A 17179-nucleotide genomic window follows, 5' to 3' on the forward strand; every position below is an offset into this window, starting at 1 on the left:
GCACTGTCCACACAGAGACTTACAAAACGTGATGAGATCATGACTTGAGCAGAAACCAAAAACTGGGACACCTAGCAGACTGTGTCACCCAAGTGCTCCCGTTGGGACAAATCTTGTGGACACAGGCTAAGTATTAAATAAGCCAGTCACAAAAAGACCAATACTGTATGATTCTTTCCACTTATATGAGTTATCGAGAGTAGTGAAATTCATAGAAAGATAAAGTGGAATGATAGTTTCCAGGGGCTGAGCAGGGGGAAAAACATGGAGTTATTTAATGGGTAAAGCGTCTGGGTTTTACAAGATTAAAACGTTCTCAACATTGCCAACAGTACTTAACACTACTTAAATGTACACTCAGAAATGCTTAATATGGTAAATGTTTTCTTATATGTATGTATTCTTTACCACAATTAAAAAAAGGTTGCCTTGAAAATTGCCCACCTAATCTGGATCCTCACTTCAGGAATACAAACTGGGGGTGTGAGAAAAGAATTATCATCATACCTGTGATACAACAGAAGAAGCCTAATAATGTTCCACGTTTTGCTGTTATATCCCCACTTACACAGCAGTAATTCTATGAGAAATGCATGTGTTCATACATTTCAGAAACTATCATCATGAATATTCTAATCCTGGGTGTTCTTTTCTTCTATAAATACTATGCTAGGTCCTCAACCAATTTCAAGGTCTAGAGAAATGGTTCTCAATATAATGCACTTCAAAACCTCTGTGGAGCTTTTGAAAAAGATTTCCACTTCTGGTATTATGGACACGATGACCCCCACCTCAAATTTCAGAACAAAATGTTTTACCAGAGATAAAGAATGGTACTTTATAATGATAAAAAAGTTGATTCGTCAGAGAAACACAACAATCATAAATGTGTATATGATAAATACAGAGTTTTAAAATACATAACACAAAAATACAGACACCAAGGAGATACCACATACTTGCTGAATCTTAATTTCCAGCGTGGTGCTAAGGCACTGTTATTTAAAAACAAAATAAAACAAAAAAATTACACGGGGATTCAAATGTGCAAGACTGGTCAAGAACTACCGTTTTTGACATCTTATAATTAAAAAATGAAATCAAAACTTAAGTAAACACTACTACTACTGCTACTACTTCTACTGTGGATTGGATTAACAAAATCCTTTCTTCTTCTGCAAGAGAATTTGATTCAATTAACTTTCTAGTTCTTTTCTTCTAGAAACCAGAGAACACAAGTATGTCAACTATGTTGCTAGGCAAAATCTCTCTTTTTTTTTTAAATATTTATTTTGAGAGGGAGCATGCGTGCACATACGTGTGAGTATAGGAGAGACAGAGAAAGAGGGAAAGAGAGAATCCCAAGCTGGCTCCAGGCTGTCAGCACAGAGCTCGACCCAGGGCTCGAGCCCACAAATCGTAAAATCATAACCTGAGCCGAAATCAAGAGTCGGACATTCCACTGAATGAGCCACCCAGGCGCCGCAGCAACATATCTTACAGAAAAAATAATTTGTGATTGGTAAGGTACATCTGAATTGGGAAGAGCTATACATGAATTGTAAATACTTGATGGAGATACACAACCTTAAGCTCCCCTGAGTGGGATATGGCACGGCCTTTCTAGTAAATCTGGAAGAGAGCCCACGGAGCTGTAACAAGAGGTTTTGGGTCCTAAGGGGCCTGAAGCTTGTAAGCCAGGGTAGCTCCTGTGAATTCTGTTGCCTTAAACTGTACTGTCACTTTTAAATATTTTTAAGTTCATTTATTCTTGAGATAGAGAGAGACAGAGCATAAGCAGGGGAGGGGGAGAGAGAGGGGGAGACACAGAATCCGAAGCAGGCTCCAGGCTCTGAGCTGTCAGCACAGAGCCCAACGCAGGGCTTGAACTCACGAACCGCGAGATCATGACCTTAGCTGAAGCCGGACGCTTAACTGACTGAGCCACCCAGGTGTCCCTGTACTGTCACTTTTGAGTGGCCAAAGAAGTTAGTTCCCAGATAGCTATGTGCACTGCGTTAAGGACTCCTGCAGAAAGAAACACCTATTGCTAATATGCTGGGAAGCTATGGTTCCTGTCCTATAGCATTCTGAGTAGATGAGGGCGAATTGTTGTCCAAGATAGTCCTGTGAGTCTGAATGTTGAGTTGAACCTAAGAAAACTCTTTGGTGGGTGTTGCAACTACCTTATCTTTATGTTGTGGTTTAGACATCAGTACTTCCATGCCATACTCAAGATCTCTAGGTTGACTTCTTACAATATTTTCCAGTGATGTTTTTGCTAATGGGGTTGGGGTGAGGAGGAATCCATTCTAACCTCCCAGCGATCTTGTGTATCCAGAATAGTACAATATTCTTTCTGTGGTGGTAGTTTTGCCTGCATCAATATGAGCCATAATTCCAATATTTCGGATTCTGTTTGAAAGGTGGAGAAAAAAAAAAGCATGTGTTACACAGTGGTCATTACTAAAACCACACAACCAAAATATGTATTCTATATGCTGTGCAAATTTCAAAGCTAGTTACTATTTCATAAAAACGACAAAACCAGAAAATATATCCCTACCACATTATTCTGATAAAACAGCTAAATAACAAACAGCTAACTACGATCTTGTGAATTTTACTTTTAGTTCTAGGAAAATTGTGCTGCTGCTACATTAAAAATATTTAGCACTGAAATGGAAAAAAAAATAGCTTTAAAGATATATACCAACATCTATTTATAGTTAGCGAGGGCAGAAAGCTAAATTAACAATGCTAAATTAAGCCCATGACAGAAACCTTTACCTTTTCACACAGTGAATGAAAAAGACAGTATCAATGATAGTACTTACTTAGTTATGGGAGGATTGATGACAGAATGAAGGGATTTGATATCATTTCCTATCAAACCTAATGGAAAGAGGGTTATAATTGAAAAGTTTAAGAAATTTTCCTTTAATTGACAAAGAAGTTAAAATAATTTTAAGCAAATACAGTAATTCCAAGTACAGTAAAATCCAAGATAAATAAAACTTTCTTTTACCTAAAGGTTATATCTCTAAAGAAAAGGCAATGGATGATGATAAGGTAAATTTTCAAACATAAATTTCTAGAAGACATCCTTAGAAAAATATAAATTTACCCCAATCTTTCCCACTTTTTTTTAATGTTTATTTATTTTTGACAGAGCATAAGCAGGAGGGGGGCAGAAAGAGGGGATGAGAGAGGGGGCTAGAAAATCAAAGCAGCCTCTGTGCTGACAGCAGTGAGCCCGATGTGGGGCTCGAACTCACGAACCGCAAGATCATAACCTGAACCAACTGACTGAGGTCAACCGACTTAGCTACCCAGGTGCCCCTAATCTTTGCCACTTTCTACAATTCTACAATAGACATAAAAAATATAGTAGAATGTTCATAGCAATGATCTTAAGGCAACAGCTCCTGAACCAAAGAAAAATAAAATGCACAGTCCTGTGAACCTGCAATGTCAAGGCCTAAAGAGTTAAGAGTGATCCTCATATCAGATGACGATGAATTTCTGTACAATTTGAAACCCATCTTCCCTCAGTACTTCCAAGCATACAATATCTTTAACGATGGCCTGGGAAGTATCAGTGAATTGGAGTTATAACAATCTAAGACTTCTAAAAGGCCAAGTAGTATTTCTCGAATACAAAAAGCCCATAATAATTTACTCCATACTTATATATTTTATTAATTTTAAAGCAAAAATGCAGTTACATTTATAAATTTAATCTACACCTATTTAAATCAGTTTTGCAAAACTTCTACAATAAATTAAGAATAGTTCTATTGTATTTTGAAAACCTCCTAGCAGTTCGAAGACTGAAGGATGGCCTGTATGGCTGCAGATAAATTTGATGAGCAAAATATAGAAACGTAGATACAAGCCAATACTGCAGACCATTAAATTCACATGTCCTTAACAGTCACACAATCAGTATCATTACTCCATTACTCTCACATGACAAAGATGGTAATTCGAACAGCAACAGAATGCAACTAGTTTCAATGAGTCTCCCATATGCTTGCTTGCTTCAAACACAGAAGACCATTCAGAATTAGTTGCTCAGGCTACCAGCTTTCAATAGCCACACTACCTAACGTAAACTATCCCAGATAAGTATTTAACCAACTACTCTTAAGAACCTTTAAAATAAATTATTTGGGCAAACCTCAAATGACAGAAAATACTTATGTATAAAAACCAGAAAAGGACTAGAAAATAAGTATTTTACAGCAAGAGCACTCTACAAATAGACAACCCGCTAAACTTTTGAGCCAGCGACTAAAGCCACCAACCTTTCTCTTTGTTTAGCTCATGTGGATGGGGAGCAGATAAGGAGCACAGGCCTACTACCCCTGGCATCTATCAGACCACATCCAACTCATAATAATTTTAAGGAAATAGCCAAGAAGTAAAAAGGAAGCAGTATTCTGAATGGAATGCTTGCCAACAAGAGAGAGAGAAAGCAAACAAGCAGTAAAATGAGAATCAAATTTTGTACCTGGTAGAGAACTGTAGTTTCTTCCAAGAGGCACATGTGGCTTTAGTCTTTGTAAACTTGATCTCATTTTAGAGCAACACATATTCTAGTAAGGAAAAAAAGAACCCTGACATTAATTTTATTTTAGCATTTCTGATTACAGTACTTTTAACATCATAACTATGCTTTGTGAGAAGATGAAATACTTTGAATCTCCTTAAAGTAGTCTGAATTTATTAACTCTAGCTCCTTTAAAAAGTGACAACCCAAAATTATACTACAGGAAAGAACAAAAATAAAACTAAAACTGACTTGCTATTTTGAGCTGATCTTAGATGATGGTTCTCTAACATCTGCAGCATTAACATCACAAGGAACACAAATTCTACAGATCTACTCCAGACAAGAAAATAACAAACTCTGGGGACAGAGGCAAACAATCTGTGGGAATTTTCATTTAACTGAAGTATAATGAACACAGTGTTGTATTACTTTCAGGTGTACTGAACAATCTGCATTTCTACAAGCCCTCCAGGTGATTCTGATAGCTACAGTTTGAGAACCAGAGCCCTGAAGTTTCCAGAGAGCCAGAAAAGTTAATCAGGTCTCTCACCCTGGCTACTTCTTGATTCTCCTCTACAGCTGCTAAGAGCTGGTGAGGGTCATGAACTCTAAAACCATTAGCTGTTCTGGGGATTTATAAAAGCGGTTACAAATTAGAATCACCTGGAAAACTTTAAAAAACATTTGGCGAGATGGGGGGTAGTTGGGAGAACTAGGGACTGGCATTTTTTAAAAGTTTCTTTAGTATCTTCTCCCAGTGTTTCCACACAGAGGTTGATTATTACCCATCCCAATTTATCCCCAAACAACGAGATACACATTTAATGGCTGCTAATACATTTGGAATTGTTATAGTTAGTATAATAATTTGGGGTTGTCACAATCTGCCTTTTAATGCTATCTTGGAATGCATGCCTGTCTTCTATATCACTTCTACGTCAGTTAGCAAGTTTTTGTCAATAAAACACTGTTATCCTAAGAAATATTTCAAAAGTATGGACTCAAAAATATTTAAATTTCCACTGCATACTGACCTGGGTAAGAGAGTAGCTACCTGTCACAGGTATGTAGTCTGAAAGCATCAGCAATGAACACACTAAAGAAAACGTGTGTAAGTCTTTGGGACACTAATGACTTCAAAATGGAATATACAAATGGATATTCTTTAAAACGCTGCACAGTGAATTTTCAAGTAGCCAAATGAATTTACATACTAGTGATAAGGTCTGCTGCTTCTTTGTTACAGTTTCTCCCACACTCCCTGTTAAGAAAAACTGCTGAAAATAAAGATACACTAGTCTAAGAGTATACTAGGCCTTTGGGGAAGTAAAGGAACTGAACGTGCTGAAGTACATTTAATTTTGCAAGAAAAACTTACATTAACGTGCAGGATGGGTATTTTCTTATGACTGACTACAAATTTCCTCAAGTTGGACAACATGTTGATCCTCTGTTATTCTCTGGAAAAGAAATATACAAAAATTTTAAACTAAGTTTGCATATTATATGCCAGGAAGACATACCTAAAGCATATGCAACATATATGGTAACAATGTATTATGTTGAAACAATAGGTGCAATACGTTTAGCTATCAAAAACTCCATGCATCATTCAGAAAATAAAAATTCTGACAAAAATGAGAAATATGGTTCTCAAGCTAAAATATTCTTTATTTTTTCAACGTTTTAATTCTTCAAGATATGTACATACCATAAAAAAGATTGGAATTATAAAGATGTAACCAAAATGCATTTATGTATTTACATAAAATTTAGTATAAAAAGGTAAGCTTCTACATGTTAATTTGTTAATTTCTCATTGGTAATGTAACTTATTGGTTTACTTATATATTCTGATTTTATTCATTCATACCATAAATATGTAAAAAAATACACAAGAGCAAGTTGTCTTCTGTGACTATAAAAACTAAGTGTGTTTATTTTTTTTTAATTGAAACCCAAGTTAGTTAACATATACTGTAAAAATTGTTTCAGGAGTAGAATTTAGTGATTCATCACTTACATGTATCACCCAGTGCTCATCCCAACAAGTGCCCTCCTTAATGCCCATCACCCATTTAGCTCCTCCCCCCACCCTACACACAGCCAACAACCCTCAGTTTGTTCTCTGTATTTAAGAGTCTCTTATGGTTTGTTTCCCTCTCTGTTTTTTATTATTTTTGCTTCCCTTCCCCTATGGTCATCTGTTTGGTTTCTTAAATTCCACATATGACTGAAATCACCTTTCTCTGATTTATTTCATTTAGCATAATACACTGTAGTTCCATCCACATTGTTGTAAATGGGAAGATTTCATTATTTTGATCACCAAGTAATATTCCATGGAATATATATACCACATCTCCTTTATCCATTCATCAGTCGATAGTTATTTGGGCTTTCCATACTTTGGCTATTGTTGATAGGTCTGCTATAAACATTGGGGTGCACGTGCCCCTTCAAATCAGCACTCCTGTATCCTTTGGATAAATACCTAGTAATCCAATTACTGGGTCATAAGGTAGTTCTATTTTTAATTTTTTGAAGAACCTCCATACTGTTTTCCAAAGTGGCTGAAGCAGTTTTTGCATTCCCATCTCCACATCCTCGCCAACATCTGTTGTTGCTAGGAGTTTTTAATTTTAGCAATTCTGACAGGTGTGAGGTGGTATTTCATTGTGGGTTTCATTTATATTTCTCTGATGAGTGATGTTGAGCATCTTTTCAGGTGTCTGTTGGCCATCTGGATGTCTTCTTTGGGAAAGTGTCTATTCATGTCTTTTGCCCATGTCTTTACTGGATTATTTGGGTTTTGGGTGTGGAGTTTGGTAAGTTCTTTATAGATTTTGGATACTAACCCTTTATTTGACACGTCATCTGCAAATATCTTCTCCCATTCCGCTGGATGCCTTTTAGTTTTGCTGATTGTTTCCTTTGCTGTGCAGAAGTTTTTTATCTTGACGAGGTCACAATAGTTCATTTTTGCTTTTGTTTCCCTTGCCTTTGGAGACTTGTCAAGTAAGAAGTTGCTGTGGCTGAAGTCAAAGAGGTTGCTGCCTGTTTTCTCCTTTAGTATTTTGATGACCTCCTGTCTTAGGTTTAGGTCTTTCATCCATTTTGAGTTTATTTTTGTATATGGTGTACGAAAAGTGGTCCAAGTTCATTCTTCTGCACCGATCAGTTTTCCCAACACTATTTTTTTTAATGTTTATTTTTGAGAGACAGAATGTGAACGGGGGAGGGACAGAGAGAGAGGGAGACACAGAATCCGAAGCAGGCTCCAGATCTGAGCTGTCAGCACAGAGTCTGATGCGTGGCTCGAACTCACAGACTGCCAAGATCATGACCTGGGCCAAAGTCGGACGCCCAACTGACTGAGCCACCCAGGCGCCCCTGTAGTTCTCCTTTTTAGTGGGATCTTTGGTTTTGAAATCAAAGTAATACTGGCCTCGCAGAATCAGTCTGGAAGTTTTCCTTCCATTTCTATTCTTTGGAATCGCTTCAAAAGAATAGGTGTTAACTCTTCTTTAAATGTTTGGTAGAATTCCCCCAGAAAGCCATCTGGCCCTGAACTCTTCTTTATTGGGACATTTTTGGTCTGTGATCCAATTTCTTTACTGTTAATGGCTCTGTTCAAATTTTCTATTTCTTCCTGTTTCGGTTTTGGTAGTTTATATGTTTCTAGGAATGTGTCCACTTCTTCCAGACTGCCCAATTTGTTTGCATATAATTGCTCCTCATATTCTCTTAGTATTGCTTGTACTTCTGCAGTGTTGGTTGTGATCTCTCCTCTTTCATTCGTGATTTTATTTACTTGGGTCCTTTCCCTTTTCTTTTTGATCAATCTGGCTAGGGAATATTCTACTTTTCTTAATTCTTTCAAAGAACCATCACCTGATTTCATTGATCTGTTCTGTTTTGTTTTTTATATTTTAAGATCATTGACTTGTTCTCTAATCTTTATTTTTTCCCTTTTTCTGCTGGCTTTGGGTTTTATTTGCTGTTATTTTTCCAGCTCTTTTAGGTGTAAGGTTAGGTTGCGTATTTGAGACTTTTCTTCCTTCTTTAGGAAGGTGTGAATTGCTATATGCTTCTCTCTTATGACTGCCTTTGCTACATCTCAGAGGTTTTGGGCTGTCATGTTTTCATTTTTAATTTCAGCCTGACTAGATTTTATTTCTTCTATCTCCACAAAAAAGGATTCTTTGCTGTCTTCTATGCTTTTTTCAACCCCAGCTAGTATTCTTTTTTTTTTTTTTTTTTTTTAACATTTTATTTAGTTTTGAGACAGGGAGAGACAGAGCAGGAACAGGGGAGGGGAAGAGAGAGAGGGAGACACAGAATCTGAAACAGGCTCCAGGCTCTGAGCTGTCAGCCCAGAGCCCGACGCGGGGCTCGAACTCATGGACCGCGAGATCATGACCTGAGCCGAAGTCTGCCGCTTAACCGACCGAGCCACCCAGGCGCCCCCCAGCTAGTATTCTTAACATGGTTCTAAATTCTGGTTCAGATATCTTATTTATATCTGTGTTAAGTCCCTTGCTGTTATTTCTTCCTGTTCTTTCTGTTGCGGTGAATTCCTTCATTTTGTCATTTTGGAGGAAGAAAAAATTAATAAAATAAAAAATATTAAAAAATTAGTAACAAAACAAAAAAATCAAACAAAGGAAGAAGCTAGATCCTAGGTGTGTTTCTGCTTGCTTAAAGAAGCTTGATAGAATACAGAAAAAAGGTAAAGAAAAAATGTTAAAGTTAAAAAAATTAAATAGAATAAAGTAAATAAAATGAAATAGAATAAAAAAATTTTTTAAATAAAAATCAAAGTAAAAAAATTTAAAAAAATTTTCTCTCTGTATCCATGAAAGAAAAAAAAAGAAAACAATTTAAGCAAAAACAGAAGCAAAGAAAATGAACAAATGAACCAGCAAACAGAATGAAACCCGAATGAAGTTATATGCAGTCTCCCCTAGAAATGAAACTATGAAGCACTCTGCGTTCTGTACATTAAGCCGGTGGAGTGACTTGTGCTGATCTTCTGGGGGATGTGCTTGATGGGCGCAGTTGGGTGGGGCTCTGTTCTCCACTAGGTGGTGCTGCTTACCTTACTGGGGTGGCACATGTGTGCAAGCCCGGGAGAAGTGGAAATGGCTTCACCCAGCTCCCTCCTCTCTGTTACAGGACATTTGCGCTCTCACCCACCCGTGATCAAGCACCCCTCCTCCATCTCAGGCCTCTGTCCACCCCGTCTCTACCCTGTAAGCTGTCCGCCCGCCTTCCAGGTGCCACCTCCCTCCAGAGTTTTATCTCACATGGGGTTGTGTTTCAAAACTCCACACTTGAGAGGACCCTGCAGCATGGACCCACACCAACCCTCTGGAGGAGGGTCTCACTGAGCGATGGCCGGGTGCCGGCTTGCCTCAGAAAACATTCACGCAATAGTGCAGCAGCAGAGTTTCAGAAATTATCGCAAACCACAACACACAGCCAGCATCAGGTTTTACTGCACTCTGGTATCTTTGTCCCAATACCAGCAAACGTGGCTGCTCTCCAGGGTCCACTAGGACCGTGGTCCAGGAGAGGCCATATGGCCTTTACCAAATGTACTCCAAGCAGGGGAACCACTTCTCCACATGTGACACAGGGACCCCTCAGACCCTGCTGCCTACTCCTGGGGATTCACCCTAATTCCTCCCTAGAGCACCGCCAGTCACTGAGCTCTGAAACTTCAGACTCTGCTCTCCACTGTTAATAGAATCCTGGTGGTACTAAAACCCTCTACTTTCACCCTGTCAGTAGTTTTGGAGAACAGATTTCTTGTTCAGTCCCCTGCAAGTGTTTTCACTCTTCCTCTTTCTCTCCAGCTACTTTCAGAGAGTGCTTTTCTTGCACAATCCTGATGCACTGCACTATCCCCTTTTTTTCTGTGCTCTCTCCATGAAAATGGCTCCCCACCCTCCATGGCTTTTCTCTCCACCAGTTCACCTCTCTGTACCGAGTACCTGCCAAGTTTTGTGGCTCAAGTTATGCAGATTGTTGCATTAATCCTCAGATCAATTTCCCAGGTGTTCAAAATGGTCTGGTGGTGATCTAGCTGCATTTCAGGGATGAGACAACCTCAGGGTCTCCGTGCTGCTCTGCCATCTTAACTCCTCCCCTCCAAAACTAAGGAACTTTAGTTTAAAAATATTTACTGAATTGATGGGGTGTTTGGGTGGCTCAGTCGGTTAAGCATCTGACTCTTGGTTTCGACCTGAGTCAAGATCTCACAGTTTCTGAGTTGGAGCCCTACATTGGTCTCTGTGCTGACAGCATGGAGCTTGCTTGGGATTCTCTCTCTTCCTCTCTCTCTGCCCCACCCCTGCTCGCACTCTCTCTCTTTCTCTCAAAATAAATAAACTTAAAAATTAAAAACAAAACTATTTACTGAACTGAATATTCACTATGTTTCAAGTACACTATCAAGGCTATAAAAATTCATGGAAGTATCTGACACTGGGTGGGGAGCAGGGAGATAGACTGTGTGCTATGTTATACAAGAATCCATGTCAAAATTCATTATTCTTCCTCCTAAATCTGTTCCTGTGTCTTGGAACAGACATATTCACTAGCCCTCATTTAGGAAGTCATCAAATCCTTTTGATTTTATTTCCTAAATATACCTTGAATCCAATCCCTCTTCATTTCCAGTACCAAAGAATGTTTGCAGTATCATGCATGTTAGATCCATTCTAAAAGAGAACAGATTTTAACACAATAAAATACGAAAAAACTCACTAACAGGGTTTGACTTCACATTGCACTAAGAAACTACCACTTGTCAAAAGCCTGGTAAAGTCATGCACAATTTTCTGAAAAGACTATTAAAATACTCTTCCTTTTCTCAACCACCTATATGTATGAGGCTGGACTTACTTCAGAAGTTCAATCAAAAATAAAAAACATACATATATAGTAACAAATACAGAAGGTGATATGAGATGTCAGCTGTATTCTGTTATGCCCAAAATTAAAGAGATTTGTAAAACTAAGGCAGTGTAAAAGATTCCTCAAATGAAATTATTTTTGTTTTGGAAAATAATAGGTTATTTCTCATAAAACTGTATAACTTACATCAACAGTTAGTTGATTTACTATGTTTAAGTGAATTACTAAAATATTTTAAAGTTTTGTTTTAATATCTAAAGATTGAATATGAATTATAACACACATAAACAAAACTCTTTGGAGTTCTGAATCATTTTTAGGAGTGTGAAGAGCTCCTTTAGCTACATTTTTAAAACTTATTCCAACACCCTGTTTCCCCAAGTGAATGCCCATGATTATTTTAGGTTCTAAGAAAAAAAAATGATTTACCAAATATCAGAAAAACTAGCCAAGAGAATCCATTTTGTAGATAGTAATGCTTAAGAAGTTAAAATAATTTGCTTTAAAAGGTGAATTTAAGGAAAAATATTAAGGAAATAATAACATAGCTGACATTCAGATATGACCAGTCTCAAAAAGTAGTACTCAAATCACTGAAGTGGGAAATAATCCATTCTTTACACATATCCTTCAAATAAACAACATCCTCTTGTCACTTCCCTACTCAAAACATTTAAAGGTTCTTAATACAACAAAACCTGTCCCAAACTACCTTCATGACTTGTACTCTCCTATTCCCTACTCTAAACCAGGGAGCTGTAGCCAAAATTCCCCAGGAACACCATGCTATGGCATCTTTGTATGTAATGTCGCCACAGCCTGAAAGCAGTCCTAGAATCCCCAAGACCCCACACCTGGTAAATTTCCATTCAATCTTCAAGTCCCAGCTTGGAACCTTTTCCTAATTTCCTAGGAAGTTTTAATACCACCTTCTTTATGTTTTTATAACACTCAGAACTTATATTTACTCACGACATATAAAATATTTATAAGCTATCTCCACTACTGTGAGCTCTCCAAAAGGAAGGATCTTCCACTAACACTGCCCAGCAAAATGCTATACTTTTTGATTTATTAAGTTGATTAGGGCCCTCCAGTGATTTTCTTCTTCCCTGTGGATCAATGATCTTCAACGAAAATGGATGCCTACTACTGGTGCTATAAAGTGAGTTATTCTATAAGGCCCAGACCTCCTTAGGCCTTGGAGAATAAAGAACTCACTAAATGTTTTAACACCTGATGGTACAAAAGCAATAATAAAGGGAAAAAAGGGGAACTACCCATTCTACATTACTAGCAACAAGTTACACTATGAACAAATACAAAGAACTCATGGTTTGTTTTTTAAAACATCAGTAGAGAATCATGCCTGTAAAACTTAATATACAAAAACAGAAATCATGGACCACTAAAGAACAACCACAAAATACATCAGTATGCAAGCAAAATGAAGATGATGTTGCTAAGAATCAAGTAATATATGAAAAAAGATGCTACAGCATCAAGTTCAAATGGTCTGTTTGCAGATGATATTTGTCACTGTACTTAGTAATTTCTCCTCAATTAGAAACTTCATTTCAGATTTGTGTCATATTCAATGTTTTTTAGAAAAATATCAAGTATGAATTAGCCCAATATGTTTATTATTGATTAATGTCAACCCCTAATATCTTTGCTTTTTCTCTTTATGTTGACTAGGTCATCTCATGCTATCAATCTAAACACTCGTTTTTATTTATTTCTAGCAGAAGTTCTAAAACAAATCATCTAAAGTGAGGTACATTTTATCTAAATTTTAAAAATCAGTTCTAGACTTTAACTTCATTCAAGAAAAAAGTTTGCCCAATTAACTTTTACTCGCTAAAGGAAAAAAAAAAAGCTCAGGTAAAGATACTCTTAAATTTATATCAACTGGACTGATAAAGCACTTCACAATTCCCCGGTTCATCTACATTTACTGCAGCAACACAGGGAGTTGGTTATCAGAAATAAAAAAAGTAAGTAACACATGATCCCCAACCTCAAGAAAAAGGTTAGCTTTAAAAATTCTATTCTGTCTCATGCATGTCACAGTAGTAACTATTTCATTCATGGCAATTTTTACAAAGGTCTTACCATACCTATTCTTTAATGTAAAGAAGCTTGACTTTTTTAACCACACACAATCAATTTATAAATCAGCTTTCACAACCTCCGGACGTTTCACTTATAATCTCATCTATATCAATAAAATTCTACCTAAAGTTTCATCCAGATCAGAAGAATGCACTTTTATGCTTCTAACTGCCAGCATGCAAACAACAGATAGCTACTATAGACTTTAATAGGTAAAAAGAAGTGATGATAGCCAATTTGGCTACTACCATATATATAGGAAGTAAGTTTTTCTAAAAGAGTTTTGCTGACATTAATCTGCTTAAGCAACCATTTTTAACCTGCAATCACAGCTGAAAATAAAAACAAATGATAAACAACATAGCCAACCACTTTGCCTCCTCTATTTTACACAAATCAAAATGTGACAACTGCTTAACCTTTAGAACTTCATTTATTTTCTGTTCTTAATTCAAAAGGCAAAGAGTGCATGAGTGGCTTTGACAATCAGAAATGAAAAAACATACTGATGATCTCACAACTTAAACGTACTAAAAGTTTCCATAAGCTGAAAGAACTACAACAGGAAACAATAAGGATAAATTTCACAATGTTAACCAAACAAAACCAACACAAAAGGGTTCATACTGTATGATTCCTATTATGTAAAGTATAAAATGGGCAAAGCTAATCCATTCTGCTACAAGTCTGGATAGTTCTTCTACTTGGGAGTCCAGTGACTGGAAAGAGGCATGAGGAGGACTTCTAAGGTGCAGGCTAATATAATTTCTTGATTCAGGTGTGAATTACAGGGTGTGGTCAGAGTCTGAAAACTCACTGAAGCATATGTCTATAGTATGCATTTTTCTGCGTGTATGTTACAATGCAATGAAAGTCTTTTAAAAACTTTTCATAAACTTCTAATTATAATACAAACTTCAAGTGGACCCTTCCCTTGTGGTGCAAAGATCCTACTAGTTTAGAGGACTTGCTGGAGTCCCAATTCTGTGATCTGTAATATATCAGTTAAAATCTCTGAGCCTATCTTTCCATCTATAACACTACGGGATCAGTATGAGAATTAAGTTCATTTATTCAACAAGAATTTACTGTTGTTGTATCTACCACTGCCTTCTAAGTAAAGGGATTAAAATTTCTGATGCATAGGGGCACTTGTACCCCAATGTTTATAGCAGCACTCTCAACAATAGCCAAATTATGGAAAGAGCCTAAATGTCCATCAAATGATGAATGGATAAAGAAATTGTGGTTTATATACACAATGGAGTACTACGTGGCAATGAGAAAGAACGAAATATGGCCCTTTGTAGCAATGTGGATGGAACTGGAGAGTGTGATGCTAAGTGAAATAAGCCATACAGAGAAAGACAGATACCATATGGTTTCACTCTTATGTGGATCCTGAGAAACTTAACAGGAACCCATGGGGGAGGGGAAGGAAAAAAAAAAAAAAAAAGAGAGAGGTTAGAGTGGGAGAGAACCAAAGCATAAGAGACTCTTAAAAAATGAGAACAAACTGAGGGCTGATGGGGGGGGGAAGGGAAGGGAGGGGAGGGGGGGTGATGGGTACTGAAGAGGGCATCTTTTGGGATGAGCACTGGGTGTTGTATGGAAACAAATTTGACAATAAATTTCATATATTTAAAAAAAATTAATACAATAAAATAAAATAAAATAAAATAAAATAAAATAAAATAAAATAAAATTAGTGTACAAAAGACATCCTTAGGCTCATACTGTCTCTATCTTTTTTGGTGGAAATAGACAAAGGGAATAAATAAAATACATAGCATCTCATATGGTAATACGTGCTACAGAGAATTAGGAAAGAAAAATTGGGCAGTAACTGTAACCAAGGTCACTTACTCAAGTGACATTTAAATGACATTTAAGCTGAGAGAAGACATTTGCAAACGACATATCAGATAAACGGTTAGTATCCAAAATCTGTAAAGAACTTATCAAACTCAACACCCAAAAAACAAATAATCCAGTGAAGAAATGGGCAAAAGACATGAATAGACACTTCTCCAAGGAAGACATCCAGATGACCAACCAACACATGAAAAAATGCTCAACATCAGTCATCATCAGGGCAATACAAATCAACACCACAATGAGATACCACCTTACACCTGTCAGAATGGCTACCATTAACTCAGGCAACAACAGATGTTGGCGAGGATGCGGAGAAAGAGGATCTCTTTTGCATTGTTGGTGGCAATGCAAGCTGGTGCAGCCACTCTGGAAAACAGTATGGAGGTTCCTCAAAAAACTAAAAACAGAACTACCGCAGGACCCAGCAATAGCACTACTAGGCATTTATCCAAGGGATACAGGTGTGCTGTTTTGAAAGGACACATGCACTCCAATGTTTACAGCAGCACTATCAACAATAGCCAAAGTATGGAAAGAGCCCAAATGTCTATCGATGGACGAATGAAGACGTGGTGTATATACATATATATATATATATATATATATATATATATATATATGTATATACACATATATATACATACATACACATATATACACATACACACACACATACATACATACAATGGAGTATCACTTGGCAATCAAAAAGAATGAAATCTTGCCATTTGCAACTATGTGGATGGAACTGGAGGGTATTATGCTAAGCGAAATTAGTCAGAGAGACAAATATATGATTTCAATCATATGAGGACTTTAAGACAGAACAGATAAACACAAGGGAAGGGAAGCGAAAATAATATAAAAACAGGGAGGGTGACAAAACAGAAGAGACTCTTAAATATGGAGAACAAACAGAGGGTTCCTGGAGGGGCTGCGGGAAGGGGATGGGCTAAATGGGTAAGGGGCACTAAGGAGTCTACTCCTGAAATCACTGTTGCACTATATGCTAACTTGGATGTAAATTTAAAAAATAAAGTAAAATAAAATAAATTAAAAAACAAAACAAAAATAAATGACATTTAAGCAAAAAACTCAAGTGTGTGAAGCAATACCTGGGGGAAGTGTATTCTAGGAAGAAAGATTACGTAATGTATTGCACCTGAAAATGCACAAATGTCAGAATTAGGGTTTTAAAGAAAATAAATCACATTAGAAGATACAGCCATGAAAAACTGCCTCGAATCCATACACTGAGATTGAGGGGGAGGATGAAGGCCCTCGGGGCGGGGGTGGGGTGGGGTGGGGAATCCTTTCCTCCCCCTCCTTGGCTGGCTGTTGTATCGCACAAGGCGGCACGGTGGCCAAGGGGGCAGGGTCATAGGCACGCGGGAGTCGCACCGCGCGGTCCTCGACCCACCTGGCACTGGAGTGCATACCGGAGGTCGGCTTTTTCCCGCCAGGTGCTGAGAGTCGCCGGTGCAGACCGCGCCGAAGTCCGCAAAGGCCTCACCGTCACGATACAATACTTCGGCGAAAGCCCTAGTACCACCAGAAAGGAACTTCGAGCTTCCTCACCCACGTCCTCCGGCCGCCGCACTCCACCACTTCCGGCGGTGCACCACCCAAATGCCTCCGGTCGGCAACTTCCGCCCTTCTATCTAAACGTCAAAACCCCAGGTTCGGAACTGATGTGTCGCGCTT

At 37.7% G+C, this 17179-nt stretch overlaps 1 protein-coding gene across 9 annotated transcripts in view; it reads right to left on the minus strand.

The window, feature by feature from the left end:
* Positions 1-17179, minus strand: part of GFM2 (GTP dependent ribosome recycling factor mitochondrial 2) — a 78932-nt gene that overhangs the window by 60844 nt on the left and 909 nt on the right. For 5 of the 9 annotated variants that reach the window (XR_006203326.1, XR_006203324.1, XR_006203320.1 and 2 more), the window contains exons 1-5: positions 16896-17100; positions 5937-6018; positions 4517-4601; positions 2838-2895; positions 2318-2415 (exon numbers count right to left, since the gene is read on the minus strand). Coding sequence is in view for 4 of the 9 variants with exons in the window: in XM_042940968.1 (XP_042796902.1) it covers positions 2318-2415; positions 2838-2895; positions 4517-4601; positions 5937-5999 (304 nt within the window). In the remaining 5 variants the exon portion in view is untranslated. Of the gene's footprint in view, positions 1-2186; positions 2416-2837; positions 2896-4516; positions 4602-5936; positions 6019-11217; positions 11287-16895; positions 17101-17179 lie in introns of those variants that run through there. The other 4 variants (XM_042940992.1, XM_042941002.1, XM_042941012.1 and 1 more) reach the window with 4 other exon arrangements.

This window comes from Panthera leo, chromosome A1 (assembly GCF_018350215.1).
Source record: "Panthera leo isolate Ple1 chromosome A1, P.leo_Ple1_pat1.1, whole genome shotgun sequence".
Lineage (NCBI taxonomy): Eukaryota > Metazoa > Chordata > Mammalia > Carnivora > Felidae > Panthera > Panthera leo.